Raw genomic sequence first — 16,483 nt, 5'->3', positions numbered from 1 at the left:
TCCTGAAATACTTCCAGAAGAACCGGTATGAGCTTATCCTTAAATTTCTTATAAAATTCTATCTGTAACCATCAGGACCTGGGGACTTACCACTCTGCATAGCCATAATGGCATTATTAATCTCTTCCTGCCCAACAGCCCAATCTAAATTCTCCACCTCCTCTGGTTCAAGAGTTGGTATTTCCAAATTATCTAAAAAGCGTTCCATATTTGTTATATCTGAGGTATACAGAGAGGAATAAAAATTTGCAAAGATGTTATTAACCTCTTTTGGATTGCTTGTCAAGTTTTGGTGCGTGTCTCTTATTTGAGGAATAAATCGTGACGCAGCTTGACACTTCAACTGATGAGCAATAAGCCAGCTTGCCTTGTCACCATTTTCATAATAGAGGCCATGTGTCTTAAGAATTAATTGTTCTGATAGGTTTGTAGATAGAAAATTAAACTTTGCTTGCAAATCAGCCCGGCTTTTATATAGTTCTGCAGTGGGTGCCTCAAAATATTGCCTACCCAGGTCCAAAATAGATTGTGATAACACTTGCATTTCTTTCCTACGCTCTTTATTGGCATGTGAAGTATAAGATATTATCTGACCCCTCAAGTAAGCTTTTAAAGTTTCCCAAAGTAATGAGTACGATATTGACTCAGTTTTGTTAGTCTCGAAGAATATGTCAATGTTAGCTGATATATAACAACAAAATTTCTCATTGGAAAGCAAAAGGGGATTAAGTCTCCACAGAGGCTGTTCTCTAATGTTTAAAGGAAAATATAGGTCCAGTTTCATGGGCGAGTGATCAGATATAACTGTAGCAGTGTACTCAATTTGTCTAATCATTGATATCAAGGAGCTATCTATAAAGAGATAGTCTAGCCTGGAATAGGAGTGGCGAACATGAGAAAAGAAAGAGAATTGCCTAACTGATGGTTTCAAATATCTCCAAGGATCTATATAACCATTCTGTTTCATAAACTTCGAGAAGGCCTTTGCCATACCAGAAGATGTTCCTCTAGAGCTAGACCTATCAAGCAGTGGGTCAATAGCACAGTTCAGAACTCCTGAAAAGATTAGCTGGTGTGTATTCAGGTTAGGTTTTAATGACAAAACCTTATTTGCAAAGTGGACGTCATCCCAATTAGGGGCATAAATATTTACCAAAATGACAGGTATCTGAAAGAGAGATCTAGAAACTATAATAAAGCAACCATTAGGGTTGCTGATTACATCAGATGGTGTAAAAATATTATTACTTAAGGGTGTATACTTTTATCCCCAGAGACAATGATCTCTACTTCCCAAGTTGCATGCACCTTACTTAAGCAGAGCTAGTGTTTTAATATCTTGTCTTATCACCTCAAGGAAAAAGTACATGTACGCACTCTTTTTACGTGACTGTCCACTCGCAGGGGATGATTGTGTTGGCAGATTTGTTGCATCTTCTTCCTCTTTTACTTCACCTTTCAATTCTGGTTTCTTCTCGTCAGCCTCCATTGGCTCCTGTTTACACTCTTCAACTGCCGGTTCTTCCTTCACCTACAATTTTCAAAATCAAAGGTATTTTTTGAAAAAAACCCAACAACCACCAGTCCAGCAAAGAAAGGTGGGAATTTCCTCTCCACTGTGCTTTTGCTGCCATCTACTCTTAAGAACCAGGCAACACTCCATTATGCACAGTTCTCTCAATTACCCTACTATAACATCTTGATCAGAAACTAAGTGAAGGAAATAACCAGGGCTAAATTTATAGCTTGATAATTTGTAAACTGAAATTTAGTAATGAAATCCACAAGTTTCACTGTTTAGTAAAACTCTAAATAATTAGAGTTAAGCATTTTTAGAAAAGTACAGCTTCCCCATAATTACAAGAAATATCTAAAGCCCAATGAAGAATATAAGTGGTGAATGTTATTTTATGATGCAGAATAATTTGCACATACAAATGATAAAATATCAACCAGGGCCTAGAAACATGTTTGTACTTCAATCAGCTGAGAATAGCAACAAAAGCCTGTAAGCATAAGGTTAATTGTTTTGGTTCGTGTCTGGGGTCAAAATCAGCTTACAAAACATTGGAAAGTGCAAGTCCTTATTATTTTAAAAAAGCAGAAATAAATGCAATCTAGTACCTCTTGTTTAATTTCTTGTTTTAGTTCCACAGTTTCTGGCTCAGTTTCTTCCTCTTCTTGTTTTTCTTCCATCTTGACATCAGACATTGGTGCTTCAGGAGCAGTCTGTTGAGAATTTGTGTCTGTACTACTGACTGATGCTGGGGTCGATACTCGGCCATCTGCACTCACTGCTGACTGTGAAAGCTAAAGTATGCCAATTATGATGAGTATATTGACAAGCAGCAGCCAATAAATTCCACATAAGAAAACAGATTTTAAAAAGTATTAACATACAAGTTTCACAAAGTAATTCAATTTTAGAATCAACATGTCTCTTAACAAGGAACATTTTCTTCTGAAATGTACATCAAGAGACTGACAGCACTATTATGAAGCTATTCTGGAGAAAATATCATGAAGAGTCATAAAGGCTGTTTCTTTATGCCATAAGAAATGGGAGTACTAAAGTGTTCTTGCTTTGGTTAAAGAGGAAGATCAGATTCCCTCAAGCGTTATGTACAGTTTTCATCACTGAATCTCAAAAGATCCATTAGTCATGGGGAAGGAACAGCTCAGATTCAGGGTCCAAAAGATTACTAATTGATTAAAAATTAATAAATTAAAGTTAAATTTAAGCAAATAAAATTGTTTCCCTCCAAAAGGGTATAATCTTACATTGAGGCATAGAACTGAGTGATTTGGATGCACTCTTAAATATAACAGTTTTTGGAAATCTGGGAATTTTCTCCAAAATATGAAAGCTGGTGAATAACAACAGTCAAACTTGAATTTATTTTCAGTTGACTTTCATGGCATTTAAATACAAGTAGAAGTGTAGGTCAGCATTGAACTACATGAATGACCCCACGGGATGTACCTCTCACAAACAGGTTCACCCTCTTGGAAGCTGTCAGGACAGAAGATACTGCCAGTCTGAGAGACGGACAGGTCTGCGAGCCGAAAATTGGTGCAGAAGCAGAGCCGAGGAGTCAGACATCAGGAAGAGCCATGGTAGTAGGGGACTCCATAGTAAGAGGTATGGAAAGGGGTTTCTGCGGCAACAGACGAGATTTAAGGATGGTGTGTTGCCTCCCTGGTGCTAGGATCCAGGACATCACGGACCGATTGCAGGGAATCCTCAAGGGTGAAGGTGAACAGCCGGAAGTGGTAGTGCATGTTGGCACAAATGACATCGGGAAGAAGAGGAAGGACATTCTGCAGCGGGACTTCAGAGAACTTGGAAGAAGGCTGAAAAGCAGGACTTCCAGGGTGGTTATCTCTGGTTTGCTTCCAGTTCCTTGTGCTGGAGGGGGCAGGAACAGGGAGATAATGGATCTGAATGTGTGGCTGAGGAACTGGTGCAGGAAGCAAGGATTTACATTCTTGGACCACTGGGATCTGTTTTGGGGTAGGGATGAATTGTACAAAAGGGACGGGTTGCACCTTAATAGGCGGGGGACCAGCATTCTGGCAGACAGGTTTGCCACTGCCACACGGATGTGTTTAAACTAAGTAGTGAGGGGGAGGGGATGAACTGGAAATATAAGGATGGAGTTAAAGGGAAAGTGAAAATAAGTTAAAAAGGACAACAGAATCAATGGAGTAGAAAGCTCAAGAAGAGATCATACAGTATGGCCGAGTGAAATAGGAATTGATATGAAAGGAGAGGGGAGTAACAAATTAAAAGTATTATATATGAACGCACAAAGTATAAGGAATAAAGTAGATGAGCTTGAGGCTCAGTTGGAAATTGGCAAGTACGATGTTGTGGGAATAACAGAGACATGGCTTCAAGCGGACAGGGCCTGGGAAATGAATATTCAAGGCTATACATGTTATCGAAAGGACAGACTGACTGGCAGAGGGGGTGGGGTGGCTCTGTTGGTGAGGAATGATATTCAGTCCCTTGCGAGGGGGGGACATAGAATCAGTATGGATAGAACTGAGAAATTCTAAGGGTAGAAAGACCCTAATGAGAGTTATCTACAGGCCCCCAAACAGCAGTCTGGATGTAGGGTGTAAGCTGAATGAAGGGTTAAAATTGGCATATTGCAAAGGTAATGATACAGTTGTCATGGGGGATTTCAACATGCAGGTAGACTGGGAGAATCAGAACTGTACTAGACCCCAAGAAAGGGAGTTTGTGGAGTGCCTCCGAGATGGATTCTTAGAACAGCTTGTACTGGAGCCTACCAGGGAGAAGGCAATTCTAGATTTAGTGTCGTGCAATGAACCGGATTTGATCAGGAACCTCGAGGTAAAGGAACCATTAGGAGGTAGTGACCATAATATGATATGTTTTAACCTACAATTTGAGAAGGAGAAGGGAAAATCGGATGTGTCAGTATTACAGTTGAACAAAGGGAACTATGGAGCTATGAGGGAGGAGTTGGCCAAAGTTCAATGGAACAATACCCTAGCAGGGAAGACAGTGGAACAACAATGGCAGGTATTTCTGGGAATAATGCAGAAGGTGCAGATCAGTTCATTCCAAAGAGGAAGAAAGATCCTAAGGGGAGTAAGGGGCGGCTGTGGCTGACGAGGGAAGTAAAGGGCAGTATAAAAATAAAAGAGAAGTATAACATAGCAAAGATGAGCGGGAAACTGGAGGACTGGGAAGCTTTTAAAGAGCAACAGAAGATAACAAAAAAGGCAATACGCCAAGAAAAAATGAGGTACGAAGGTAAACTAGCCAAGAATATAAAGGAGGATAGTAAAAGCTTCTTTAGGTATGTGAATAGCAAAAAAAATAGTTAAGACCAAAATTGGGCCATTGAAGACAGAAACGGGTGAATTTATTATGGGGAACAAGGAAATGGCAGACGAGTTGAACAGGTACTTTGGATCTGTCTTCACGAGGGAAGACAGAATCTCCCAGATGTAATAGTGGCCAAAGGAACTAGGGTAAAGGATGAACTGAAAGAAATTTATATTAGGCAAGAAACGGTGTTGGATAGACTGTTGAGTCTGAAGGCTGATAAGTCCCCGGGACCTGATGGTCTGCATCCCAGAGTACTTAAAGAGGTGGCTCTAGAAATCGTGGACGCATTGGTAATCATTTTTCAATGTTCTATAGATTCAGGAACAGTTCCTGCTGATTGGAGGGTGGCTAATGTTGTCCCACTTTTCAATAAAGGAGGGAGAGAGAAAAAAGGGAATTATAGACCAGTTAGCCTGACGTCAGTGGTGGGAAAGATGCTGGAGTCAATTATAAAAGAGGAAATTACGACACATTTGGATAGCAGTAGGAGCATCAGTCCGAGTCAGCATGGATTTATGAAGGGAAAATCACGCTCGACTAATCTTCTGGAGTTTTTTTGAGGATGTAACTATGAAAATGGACAAGGGAGAGCCAGTGGATGTAGTGTACCTGGACTTTCAGAAAGTTTTTGATAAAGTCCCACATAGGAGATTAGTGGGCAAAATTAGGGCACATGGTATTGGGGGCAGAGTACTGACATGGATTGAAAATTGGCTGGCTGACAGGAAACAAGGAGTAGCAATTAACGGGTCCCTTTTGGAATGGCAGGCTGTGACCAGTGGGGTACCGCAAGGTTTGGTGCTGGGACCGCAGCTGTTTACAATATACATTAATGATTTAGATGAAGGGATTAAAAATAACATTAGCAAATTTGCTGATAACACAAAGCTGGGTGGCAGTGTGAAATGTCAGGAGGATGTTATGAGAATGCAGGGTGACTTGCACAGGTTGGGTGAGTGGGCAAATGTATGGCAGATGCAGTTTAATGTGGATAATTTGGTGGCAAGAACAGGAAGGCAGATTACTATCTAAATGGAGTCAAGTTAGGAAAAGGGGAAGTACAACGAGATCTAGGTGTTCTTGTACATCAGTCAATGAAAGCAAGCATGCAGGTACAGCAGGCAGTGAAGAAAGCTAATGGCATGTTGGCCTTAATAACAAGAGGAATTGAGTGTAGGAGTAAAGAGGTCCTTCTGCAGCTGTACAGGGCCCTGGTGAGACCCCACCTGGAATATTGTGTGCAGTTTTGGTCTCCAAATTTGAGGAAGGACATTCTTGCTATTAAGGGAGTACAGCGTAGGTTCACAAGGTTAATTCCCGGAATGGCAGGACTGTCATATGTTGAAAGATTGGAGCGACTGGGCTTGTATACACTGGAACTTAGAAGAATGAGAGAGGATCCGATTGAAACATATAAGATTATTAAGGGATTGGACATGCTGGAGGCAGGAAGCATGTTCCCACTGATGGGTGAGTCCAGAACTAGAGGCCAGCTTAACAATAAGGGGTAGGCCATTTAGAACAGAGATGCGGAAAAACGTTTTCACCCAGAGAGTGGTGGATATGTGGAATGCTCTGCCCCAGAAGGCAGTGGAGGCCAAGTCTCTGGATGCATTCAAGAGAGAGTTAGATAGAGCTCTTATAGATAGCGGGGTCAAGGGATATGGGGAGAGGGCAGGAACGGGGTACTGATTGTGTATGATCAGCCATGATCACAGTGAATGGCAGTGCTGGCTAGAAGGGCCAAATGGCCTACTCCTACACCTACTGTCTATTGTCAAATGAGTTCAATGTACCCAACAGTGGGGAGTACAGTATATGAGAAACGTCTGGCAGCTCTTGGGCTGTATTCCCTGGAGTTCAGAAGAATTTTGGGGGCGGGGGGTGCGGTTGGAGAATCTCAGAAACATTCTGAATGTAAAAAGGCCTGAACAGATTAGATATGGTAAAATTATTTCCCATGGTAGGGGAATCTAGGACAAGAGGGCACAACTTCAGGATTGAAGGACGCCCATTTAGAACAGAGATGCAGAGAAATCACTGAAGTCAGAGGGTGGTAAATCTGTGGAATTTGTTGCCATGAGCGGCTGTGGAGGCCAATTCATTGGGTGCATTTAAGGCAAAGATAGGTAGGTTCTTGATTAGCCAGGGCATCAAAGGGTATGGGGAGAAGGCAGGGGAGTTGGGGTGACTGGAAGAATTGGATCAGCCTATGAATGAATGGCCTACTTCTGCTCCTATATCTTATGGTCTTACACCTCTATATTGTCCTTCATCAAAACATAACTAAAGGTGAATTTCTCAAATTTCTGGTTTATCGATGATTTTAACACATTTTCCCTAAAAATCATATGGCACTTAAATTTCAGAATATAGTGAACTAAAATAATTTATATTCAGAATGCCAATAAATGTCAAAATTGTAAAGGTTTGAATACATATCAACTTCTGAGAAAATGAAGCACAGGTTAGAAAAGTTATTTTCTTTTATATACTGAAGCTATTGGAAATAGAAAAAACATAACATTTGGGTTATATAACAAAAAGGAATAAAGATCAGATGGATATGAAATAGTGACATAAAATAAACTATAATTTAGCAAATTCACAATTACTAGATCACCAGCATGCACAACTAAGCTGGATTTAAATTATGGATGAGAAGGCAAGTGCTGATACGAGGTGGTATCGAGTTTCCCCAGCTGAGCACCTCACACCTGCTGAGACAGTTCATTTTATCAATTGTCTGAGTGACTTAAAGTGCTAAGGTAGGACAGCTAACAGAGAAATGGAAAAAAATGCATTTGATATCTAAATATTTCAGCGGAACAGAGAGCTTTACATCCATCTAGGAAAGTTTGCATACATAATCAATAAATTACTTAATGACAATATACTCACAGGAGTACTGGGATGTTGAGGCTGTATTGGTGCAGTTGGTGTGGGTGTTGATGGGGTTGCATTCTGTTGTTGTGCTGTTGGAGGTGGTGGAGGCTGCTGCTGTTCCCGCTCTCGTTGCTGCTGCTTCTGCCCAGCTGTTACCTGGGATTGTGGAGGGACTGGTGGAGGAGGGGGGAGCTGCGTTTGTGGAGGTGTCTGAACTTGAGGAGGGGGAGGCATCGTTGGTGGTTGTGAATTAGGTGATGGTGTCTGCTGCCGCTGTTGAGGGGGAATGCTAGGTGGTGTCTGGTGAGGAGTAGGTGTCAGACTTCTTGGTCCAGGGGATGGAGAATTCTGATGAAGTGAAGGCTGAGAAAGAGGTGGCGGACAGCTGAACTGAGCATTCTGGACTCCTGGTTGCATGGAAGCAGAACTATTGACAGGTAACGAGGTGTTCTGAGCCTAATGAGTAAGAACACATGAAACAGAAGACATTAACCAAATGTACTCTAACTCAGAACTAAATAAATTTACAATGGAATTATATAAAAACTGATATTTCCTATATATAAAAAAAACATCAGCTGGTAAGTGAAAGCTTTTAGATTTAACATTTCTAAAAGTAGAATAAATTACAAATTTATAAAGTAGAGCGCCAAATTGATAGCCTATATAAAATAAAATTAAATATAAGACCAACATTAGAGAAAATACAGAACATTAGGGTGGCACAGTAGTGTAACTAGTTGAACCACTGCCTGAAAGCTCGAGTAAACCAAGTTTGATGATAATGTCAAACTTTGTGGAGTTTGCATGTTTTGCTTGTGAGCACATAGAATTTCCTCTAGGTGGACTCATTTCTCCCACCATCCCAGACCTGTAGGTTACTAGGTTAAATGATGACTGTAATTTTTTTCCCAGTGTGTGGGTGAGTGGTAGAAGTTGGGGTAGGGGAGGAGAGTTGATGGGAGCGTGGGGAGAAAAAGGTGAGATTAATGTGGAATTAATGTAAGTGAGTGGCTGATACTCAAGGGGTCAGAGGGCCCATATGATTCTAACGTGATTGATGAAGCTTTATAAATTGAAAAAAGGAACAATATTGTGAAATTATGAAAGAAAGACACCTGAATCATAAGACACAAGATGTAAGGACTGGAAGGATCTGAAATAACGATCCACAAATATACTAACAATCAGTTTAAGAAGACTCTTGAGAGATTTAAAACTTAAGGTTGGTGTAAAGAATTGAATACAGGAAAGCCGAACAATAAATATAGAAAGATTAGGGACAAATCTTTGCAATGGGCTGGAGAGTCAGAGGAAGTCTTAAATGAGTACTTCTCCTTTGTATTGTTTGGTGAAGGGAAACTGGCCCTGAAAGAATGTGCAAATCCTTAACCAAAAAACTGAAATGCAAAATAAAGTATGTTCTCACAGAATTTATGTGAATAAAGGAAATACAAACAAAATTTGAATTTGTTTGAATTTCCAGCATCTGCAGATTTCCTCGTGTTTACAAACAAAATTAATTCTTTTTCACTTGTGATGCTTGATGCACACCCAGGTAATATGTCTACACTGCAGAAAATCATGATACGGACTATATTCTACAAGCACAATCCCGTCACCTGGGGTTCACACCTGAATTCTAAGGAAAGGGATGGTGGAATTCCAGAACAATTACCATTGAAAAGGAGATACTAGATGTCACTGAAGGTGGATCCCTAAGGCCTGATGAAGTATGAGGTATATCTCAGTGTGCTGTGGGAAATGAGGTAGGAAATCACAGGGGGTCTGAGAAATTTTCAAACCTTCTGGCTCCAGGGGAGATGCAAGACGATTGGACAATAATGAACATTTTACTTTTAATTTACAGGTAGACAAGGAAAAGTCAGATAAGTACAGGCCAGTGGACTTAACGCCAGTATCCAGATAATTACTGAAAAATTACTGAAGGACAGAATTTGTTCTTTTTTTTGTGTGGGAGGAGGGACTGGAAGGGTGGGGGTAATGTGCCTGTTCCATATTTTGTTCATTTTTTTGTGCGGGGAGGGGGGATTTGGGGGGGGGGGGGCTTGATGACCATGTTGCCTTTTTTCTGTTCTTGGTTTCATGGCCGCCTGGAGAAGAAGAATTTCAGAGTTGTATACTTTGATAATAAATGAACCTTTGAACATTTTAACCCCAACATAGAGAGACAGCCATTAATCAAGGATAGTCAGCAATGGTTTTTGTTTACACAAGGCCATGGGAATAATTTCACTGATTTGTTTTTGAAGTGGAGACTCGTGTCACAAAAACTGGTGGTCTTTGGCTACATAATGACATAGATATTTTGGTAAAATGGGGAGAGCAATGGCAGATGGAATTTAATCCTCAGAGCCAGAATGGAAGCATTTGAATCTGTTATTTTGGATGCTATTTAATGTGGGGTGATGGATTTGGAAATACTACAGGGTTAGAAAATACCTAATGAATGATAGAAATAGAGAAAGTGCTGAGGAATATTCAAAAATCCTGGAAGGCAGTAGTGGCCAGGTAAGGTTTTAATATTTTTTTTAAACCAGAAAGCTAGTCATCTCCTGCTACACTTCTCAAAGCAGGCTGCGATTAACTCACTAGGATCTGGGGATTAATCCATGTTTAAGCCTATTAAAGCATCTAATACTTCTTCTTTTTCAATAATACATAAGATAGTTGACTTCACTATAAAGTCCATGGAATATAAAAGAGCAAAAAGGTTATGGTGCAGGCATATAAAACAGTTTGCAATACCTACTGTATACAGTAAAACACACAGGAAGGATGTGATTGCAACAAAAAGAGTGCTGAGAAGATTCACTTGGAAATTATTTGGGATGGAACATTTTAGCAAAAAAAGAGTCTGGACAGTTTGTTTCCTCAAAACTGGAAGGGTGGGGGAAACTAATGTGATTGGACTATTACAGAATTCTGAGGGGCATGGAAAAAGACAGTGAAAAACCTCTCCCCTTAGAAGACAGACATTTAAGGGGCATCTGATAAAGTGTTTTACTTCATCCAGATGGTAGATGAAATCTTAATTTCACTCCATGAGTAAGGTCCTCTCAACATTTTAGTCTTTACATTAATACCTATTAATTAGAAGACTATGGACAAAGCTGGAAAACGAGATTAACACAGAAAGGACACAGTGAACCCAAGGGCCTTCTGCTCTATCACTCTTAAAAACTGATAAAATCTGCAACATCCAGTAGCAGTTATAACTGATATTTTGTTTGGAATAAAGCTGTTCCCTTTCGTCTGTCATTTACCTGGGCAATCTGGCATACGATTCAAATGCTGCATATTTCTAAATTAAGAGGTGGTCTACTCATTTTGTTCTTTTCAGTTCTTTTGCTGTATTTTTCCCTTCAAAGCATGGATCTCTACATCCTCTATATGTGGACCAGGTAAGGCTAGAAATTTAATGAAAGCATAATGGCTGGTTCTGAGATAAGGGGTTTTACCCACAATTTCCCCCAATGTCACTGTGAAATGGTGAAGATGAGAGGAACAGTTGAATCTCCTTTCCCAACAGTTTTCTACTGGCTTAATAATGACACTATTTTAAATGTAATTAAGCAAGACATTAAAATGGTGACTTGAAGTCTGCTAAGTAGAGATTGGAGAAAAAAAACAACCATACCTTACTCAACCTACGCACAATACTGAATACATGACCATCATTTGATATGGATTCAAGCATGGTGGAAGAATTCACTTCACTTGGCTGCCTTGGAATTAATATCTGACTTAATTTAACCAAGAGATTTTCCAGTATATTAATCAAATTTAAGATCTTGACTATGGCACAGTTTTGAAATGGTGCTTAGTATATCTATACAGTTCTAAAAAAGTAACCAACCACTGTAAATGCAAAGGAGGTACAAGATTTAATACCGGAGACATCACTGGCTGGTTGCTGGCTTGTGTCATGGTGGTACTACCAGTGTTTATTCCAGGAGAAGATACAGGAAACTGATTTGGGGTCAGAAATTGATTCTGGCTGGGATGCTGTGCAGCTATCGGCTGTGCCATTCTGGAAGTGGTTAATCCCATCTGTACACAAAACAAAACATGTGGATGTAAGCGATAGGAACCCATTCTCCTGACTTCGCCCTATAACCTTTGACACCCTTACTAATCATGACTCAATCAACCTCCGCCTTAAATATACCCAATGACATGGCCTTCACAGTTGTCTGTGGTAATGAATTCCAGAGTCACCATATTCTGGCTAAAGAAATTCCTCCTCATCTCTGTTCTAAAGGAATGTCCTTGTACTCTGAAGCTGTGTCCTCATTCCTAGACTTCACGATGGGAACATTACCCCTCCCCCCACCACTCTATCAAGGCCTTTAAATATTCGATAGGTTTAATGAGATCTCTCTTATTCTTCTAAACTCCACTGAGTACAGGCTCAAAGCCAAACACTCCTCATAAATTAACTCTTTCATTCCTGGGATAATTCTTATGAACCTTCTTGGTACCCTCTCCAATGAATGCATATTTTCTTAAACAAGGGGTTCAAATTTTTTTTTATACTGTAAGTGTGGTCAGACCAATACTTTATAAAGCCTCAGCATTAAATCCTTGCTTTCATACTCTAGTCCTCTTGAAATGAATGCTAACATTGATTTTGCAATTTTTTTTTTTACTGCCGACTCTAACTGCAAGTTATCCTTTAGGGCAGTGGTCCCCAACCACCGGGCCATAAAGCATCTGCTACCGGGCCACGAGGTAACTATATGATTATAGCTGCAGCTGACTCATATCGCTTCATACTGCCGAATCATATAGTTTCTTCGCGGGCCGGTGGTTAGAGACCACTGCTTTAGGGAATCCTGCATCAGGACTCCAAATTCCCTTTGCACCTCTGATTTCTGAATCTGCTCCTGTTTAGAAAATAGCCCATGCCTTTATATCAAAGTGCATGACTATACACTTTGCTACACAGCATCCATCTGCCACTTCTTTGCCCATTCTCCTAATCTATCCAAATCCTTCTGCAGATTCCCTGCTTGCCCAGCACTACTGCTCATCCACTTATCTTTGTATCAACCACAAAGCTATCAATTGCATCATCCAGAACACTGACATACAAAGGTCATACAAAGCAGTCTTAATACAGAACCCTGCGGAAAATCACTAGTCACTGGTAGAAAACCAGATAAGCTCACTTTGTTCCTACTCTTTGCCTCCTGCAAGTCATCCAATCCTCTATCCATGCTAGTATCTTTCCTGTAATACCAAGGGCTCTTTTCTCATTTAACAGTCTCATGGACAGCACCATCTTCTGAAAATGCAGGTAACCAACATCCACTGTCTCTTTTGTCTATCCTGCCTGTTACTTACTCAAAAAATTCTAAGATTTGTCAGGTAAGATTTCCTCTTTAGGAAACCATACTGACTTCAGCCTATTTTATCATGCACCCCAAGTACCCTGAAACTGCACCCTCAATAATGGATTCTAACACTTTGCAAACCACCAGCCAACAGGTCTATAAACTTCCTGTCTTTTGCCTCCTTCCCTTCTTATAGATTGGAGTGGCATTTGCAACTTTCCAGTCCTTTAGAACCATTACAGAACGTAGTGATTCTTGAAAGATCATTTCTAATGCCTTCACAATCTCTTCAGCTGGTCCAGGTGACTATCTACCTTCAAGACCTTTTAGCTTCCCAAGCACCTTCTCCTTAGAAATAATAAGTACACTCCCTTCTGCACCCCTCCCCCCACCGACATTCTCAAATTTCTGGCATACTCTTGGTATCTTCCACAGCGAAGACTAATGCAAAATACTTATTCAGTTCATCCGCCATTTCTTTGTCGTCCATTACAACCTATCCTGCTTCATTTTTCAGCTGTACGATATCCACTCTTGCCTCTATTTTACTCTTTATAAGTCTGAAAAAAACATTTGGTATTCTCTTTTATATCATTGGCTACCTTACCTCGATATTTCACCTTTTAGCTCCTTATTGCTCTTTAGTTGTTTTCTGTTGGTTTGTAAAAGCTTTCAATGCATTTAAAAGTATTCCATTCAATGCTTTACTATGCTTGGTAGCAACTAGTTTCCAAGATGGACTGCCAGTTTTAAGTGGGATTCCTTCACTGAGATTTAACATACAGCGAAAGCAGAATTTTAACTTTATTCATGGTATTATAATGAGCTTTACCATTTAACAACTATGTTTTGATGTTCGTTTACTCTGCTTTGAATGCAACTTGCATAATGTAAACCCTGTATTCATTCATAAGCTAAACTAGACTTGCATTAAAAAAAACTGTCGAGGGCCAAATAAATAATATCTAGTACTGAATATGCATCATTTAGTAGTAACAATTCATAATTTTGCTTCTAAATATCACCATAAATTACCAACATTTGTGAAATGGAGAAGCTTTAAAGACAATTATGCAGGAAAAATTCAAAACAAACCTGATTCATGGGTCCTGTTTGTGTCATCTGCCCTGGATGGGGTAATGGAGGATTTAAGCGTTGTCCCAGACCACTCATCTGCATACTCATTGATGGAAACTGATTCATTCCTGGATTGAACACAGTAACAAAAATGCATATTTTAAAATTTTTAAAAATTAAACATTATTCAGACCAACACCAAAGCAATTGGAAATAGACAGAATTATATAATGGCAGAATCTTGCATTTTAATAGCTTTATTAAATGTAAATTAAACTAACAGGATCAAAATTCTTCTACTACCATTACTAATCAGCAACCTTCAGTATTTTATTTCAGTGAACGTTTTAAACACAAACTCTAGGAAATCTGTATTAATGTAACTTATCTAACAATTCAGGAGATCCAAGAGTACAAAATTATGAAAATGAATTCAATTAAATTTGGTAATATACAATTTACTTCAGAAAGTGTCAAGAATAATGTCCAGTTTGCCAATAACACCTTTAGTAATGCCTCAAGAACTGAACTCACCACCTAACTACTTTGGTCAGCAAGTGAATCCGTATAACAGTGCTACCACAGGTCAAAGTAGAAACTGGTAGTAAACCCTGTAAATCCCAAGGCAAATACTAAAGTTGACACTGAACTTCAATGTAGCCTTATTATACATTAACATGCAAGTATTTCAGCTGAATCTCCATATAAATTAATGGAAAAATTCTATTAATGTAGAAAAATGCTACTATAGAGGCTTATAGTATCAGTATATCAGTGCAACCTAAAGTACATAGACATCCTTAAGTCCTTTGTAGAGCCTCAGTTTAGAATGTGTACTTCTTTTATTCACCAAAACATAGCCTCTTCAACATTAGATGGTTATTTCCTTTAATCTATTGTGCTGAACCCCAAATAACTGATACAGCACTACACAAACGATTACAGTGCACTGAGGATAAATATCAATGAAACATCTTAAGAACTACAGTTAAAATGGTAAGGCTATAACTGGGAACTCCACAATTCATTCAAATCAGACCATCTATCTGCACATTGTTGTAAATCAGGCAACTGTCTTTTAACCACATAAATGAAAAACTACAACAAAAGACATGTTTATGACCAAACCATACAAATCAATGTAATCATACATACATTATTGCAGAGAGACTGAAGACTTTGAAAACAAGATGTGATAATTTTTTTAAATGTACAGCATAATTCAATAGACTAATCACAATTCTACACATAAAATACATTTTGAAAAGTTTTGTTTTACCACTTGGAGTCTGCATCCGGTTCATGATCTGACTTGGCACATTTGGCCGCATAAGGGTTGGGTCAGAAAGTGGTCCATCTGAAATGCAACAGGATCAGGTGTAAACTAAATGTGGTAAAATGTCAGAACAATGCAAAAACAAGATACTTTTCCTACCAAGTGAGCGGGGGAGGGTAGCAGTACACTATTGCCAGATGTGTTAATTTTTTCTCTCCCCCCCCCACCCCCCGCCACTATGTGTTTTATAATTCTGGGTACTGTATATATGAAGATCTCTAAATCAAGAGTATTTCCACACAGTATTAATAGCTTCAATCTTTATAAGTATATTAAAAATGTACAAATATATAGAAAGAAAGAATACACAACAGGTTTTTAAACATTGTCTGTGGAGATAAATTATCTGACATCCATGGCTGATTTTTCCTTCTAACTGACAGTCATCTTCCAAGCAGGAACACTATGTACCTAACCCCAATGGCATCTCTAAGGAGTAACAATGCTTATTCTTTTGTTTTGTAATGGCTCACTTAAGGGTGTCTCCATCTAGCCCTTCTTCCTCTGTAGAAAATAGGGAGAGGGGTATCCAGCTTTCATTTGAAAATGTGCATATGCTCAATGCATTTTAAACAGAGGAAAAGCTAAACTTGGCAGAAATAGTTTCACCACATGGCCAAATAATTTGTCAATACTGTATGAAACTAGGCAGTAAAGGGCCACACCTGGTTGCAGTTTTGGAAAGCTGCCAACACCAAGAGAACAGTGGTAGTACAGGTTATCACTTTCAGAAGAAGATGCAACATATACACCCATGAAAAGCACACACCCACTAGCTCGCTCAGTGCATTCTCTAATCCAATGCAATTATGATCTTTGACTTCCATTAGTCATTAAAAACACTACAATTAAGAGTACAATTCCCAAGACGAGGTGCAAAGTTATAATAAGTTTATTATAACTTTTAATAATAAGTTATATATGAATCTGAGACGATTTAAATCTTGGTCATGCACA

At 39.3% G+C, this 16,483-nt stretch overlaps 1 protein-coding gene across 1 annotated transcript in view; it reads right to left on the bottom strand.

Moving 5' to 3' along the window:
- Nucleotides 1-16,483, bottom strand: part of LOC140718960 (histone acetyltransferase p300-like) — a 100,563-nt gene that overhangs the window by 29,583 nt on the left and 54,497 nt on the right. Inside the window, exons 11-16 of the mRNA XM_073033249.1 lie at nucleotides 15,470-15,547; nucleotides 14,209-14,318; nucleotides 11,669-11,827; nucleotides 7,769-8,209; nucleotides 2,125-2,310; nucleotides 1,378-1,531 (exon numbers count right to left, since the gene is read on the bottom strand). Coding sequence (XP_072889350.1) covers nucleotides 1,378-1,531; nucleotides 2,125-2,310; nucleotides 7,769-8,209; nucleotides 11,669-11,827; nucleotides 14,209-14,318; nucleotides 15,470-15,547 — 1,128 coding nt within the window. The remainder of the gene's footprint in view (nucleotides 1-1,377; nucleotides 1,532-2,124; nucleotides 2,311-7,768; nucleotides 8,210-11,668; nucleotides 11,828-14,208; nucleotides 14,319-15,469; nucleotides 15,548-16,483) is intronic.

This window comes from Hemitrygon akajei, chromosome 31 (assembly GCF_048418815.1).
Source record: "Hemitrygon akajei chromosome 31, sHemAka1.3, whole genome shotgun sequence".
Taxonomy (NCBI): domain Eukaryota; kingdom Metazoa; phylum Chordata; class Chondrichthyes; order Myliobatiformes; family Dasyatidae; genus Hemitrygon; species Hemitrygon akajei.
Note: the sequence above shows the minus strand (reverse complement) of the source record. Positions and strands in the feature narration are given on the sequence as shown.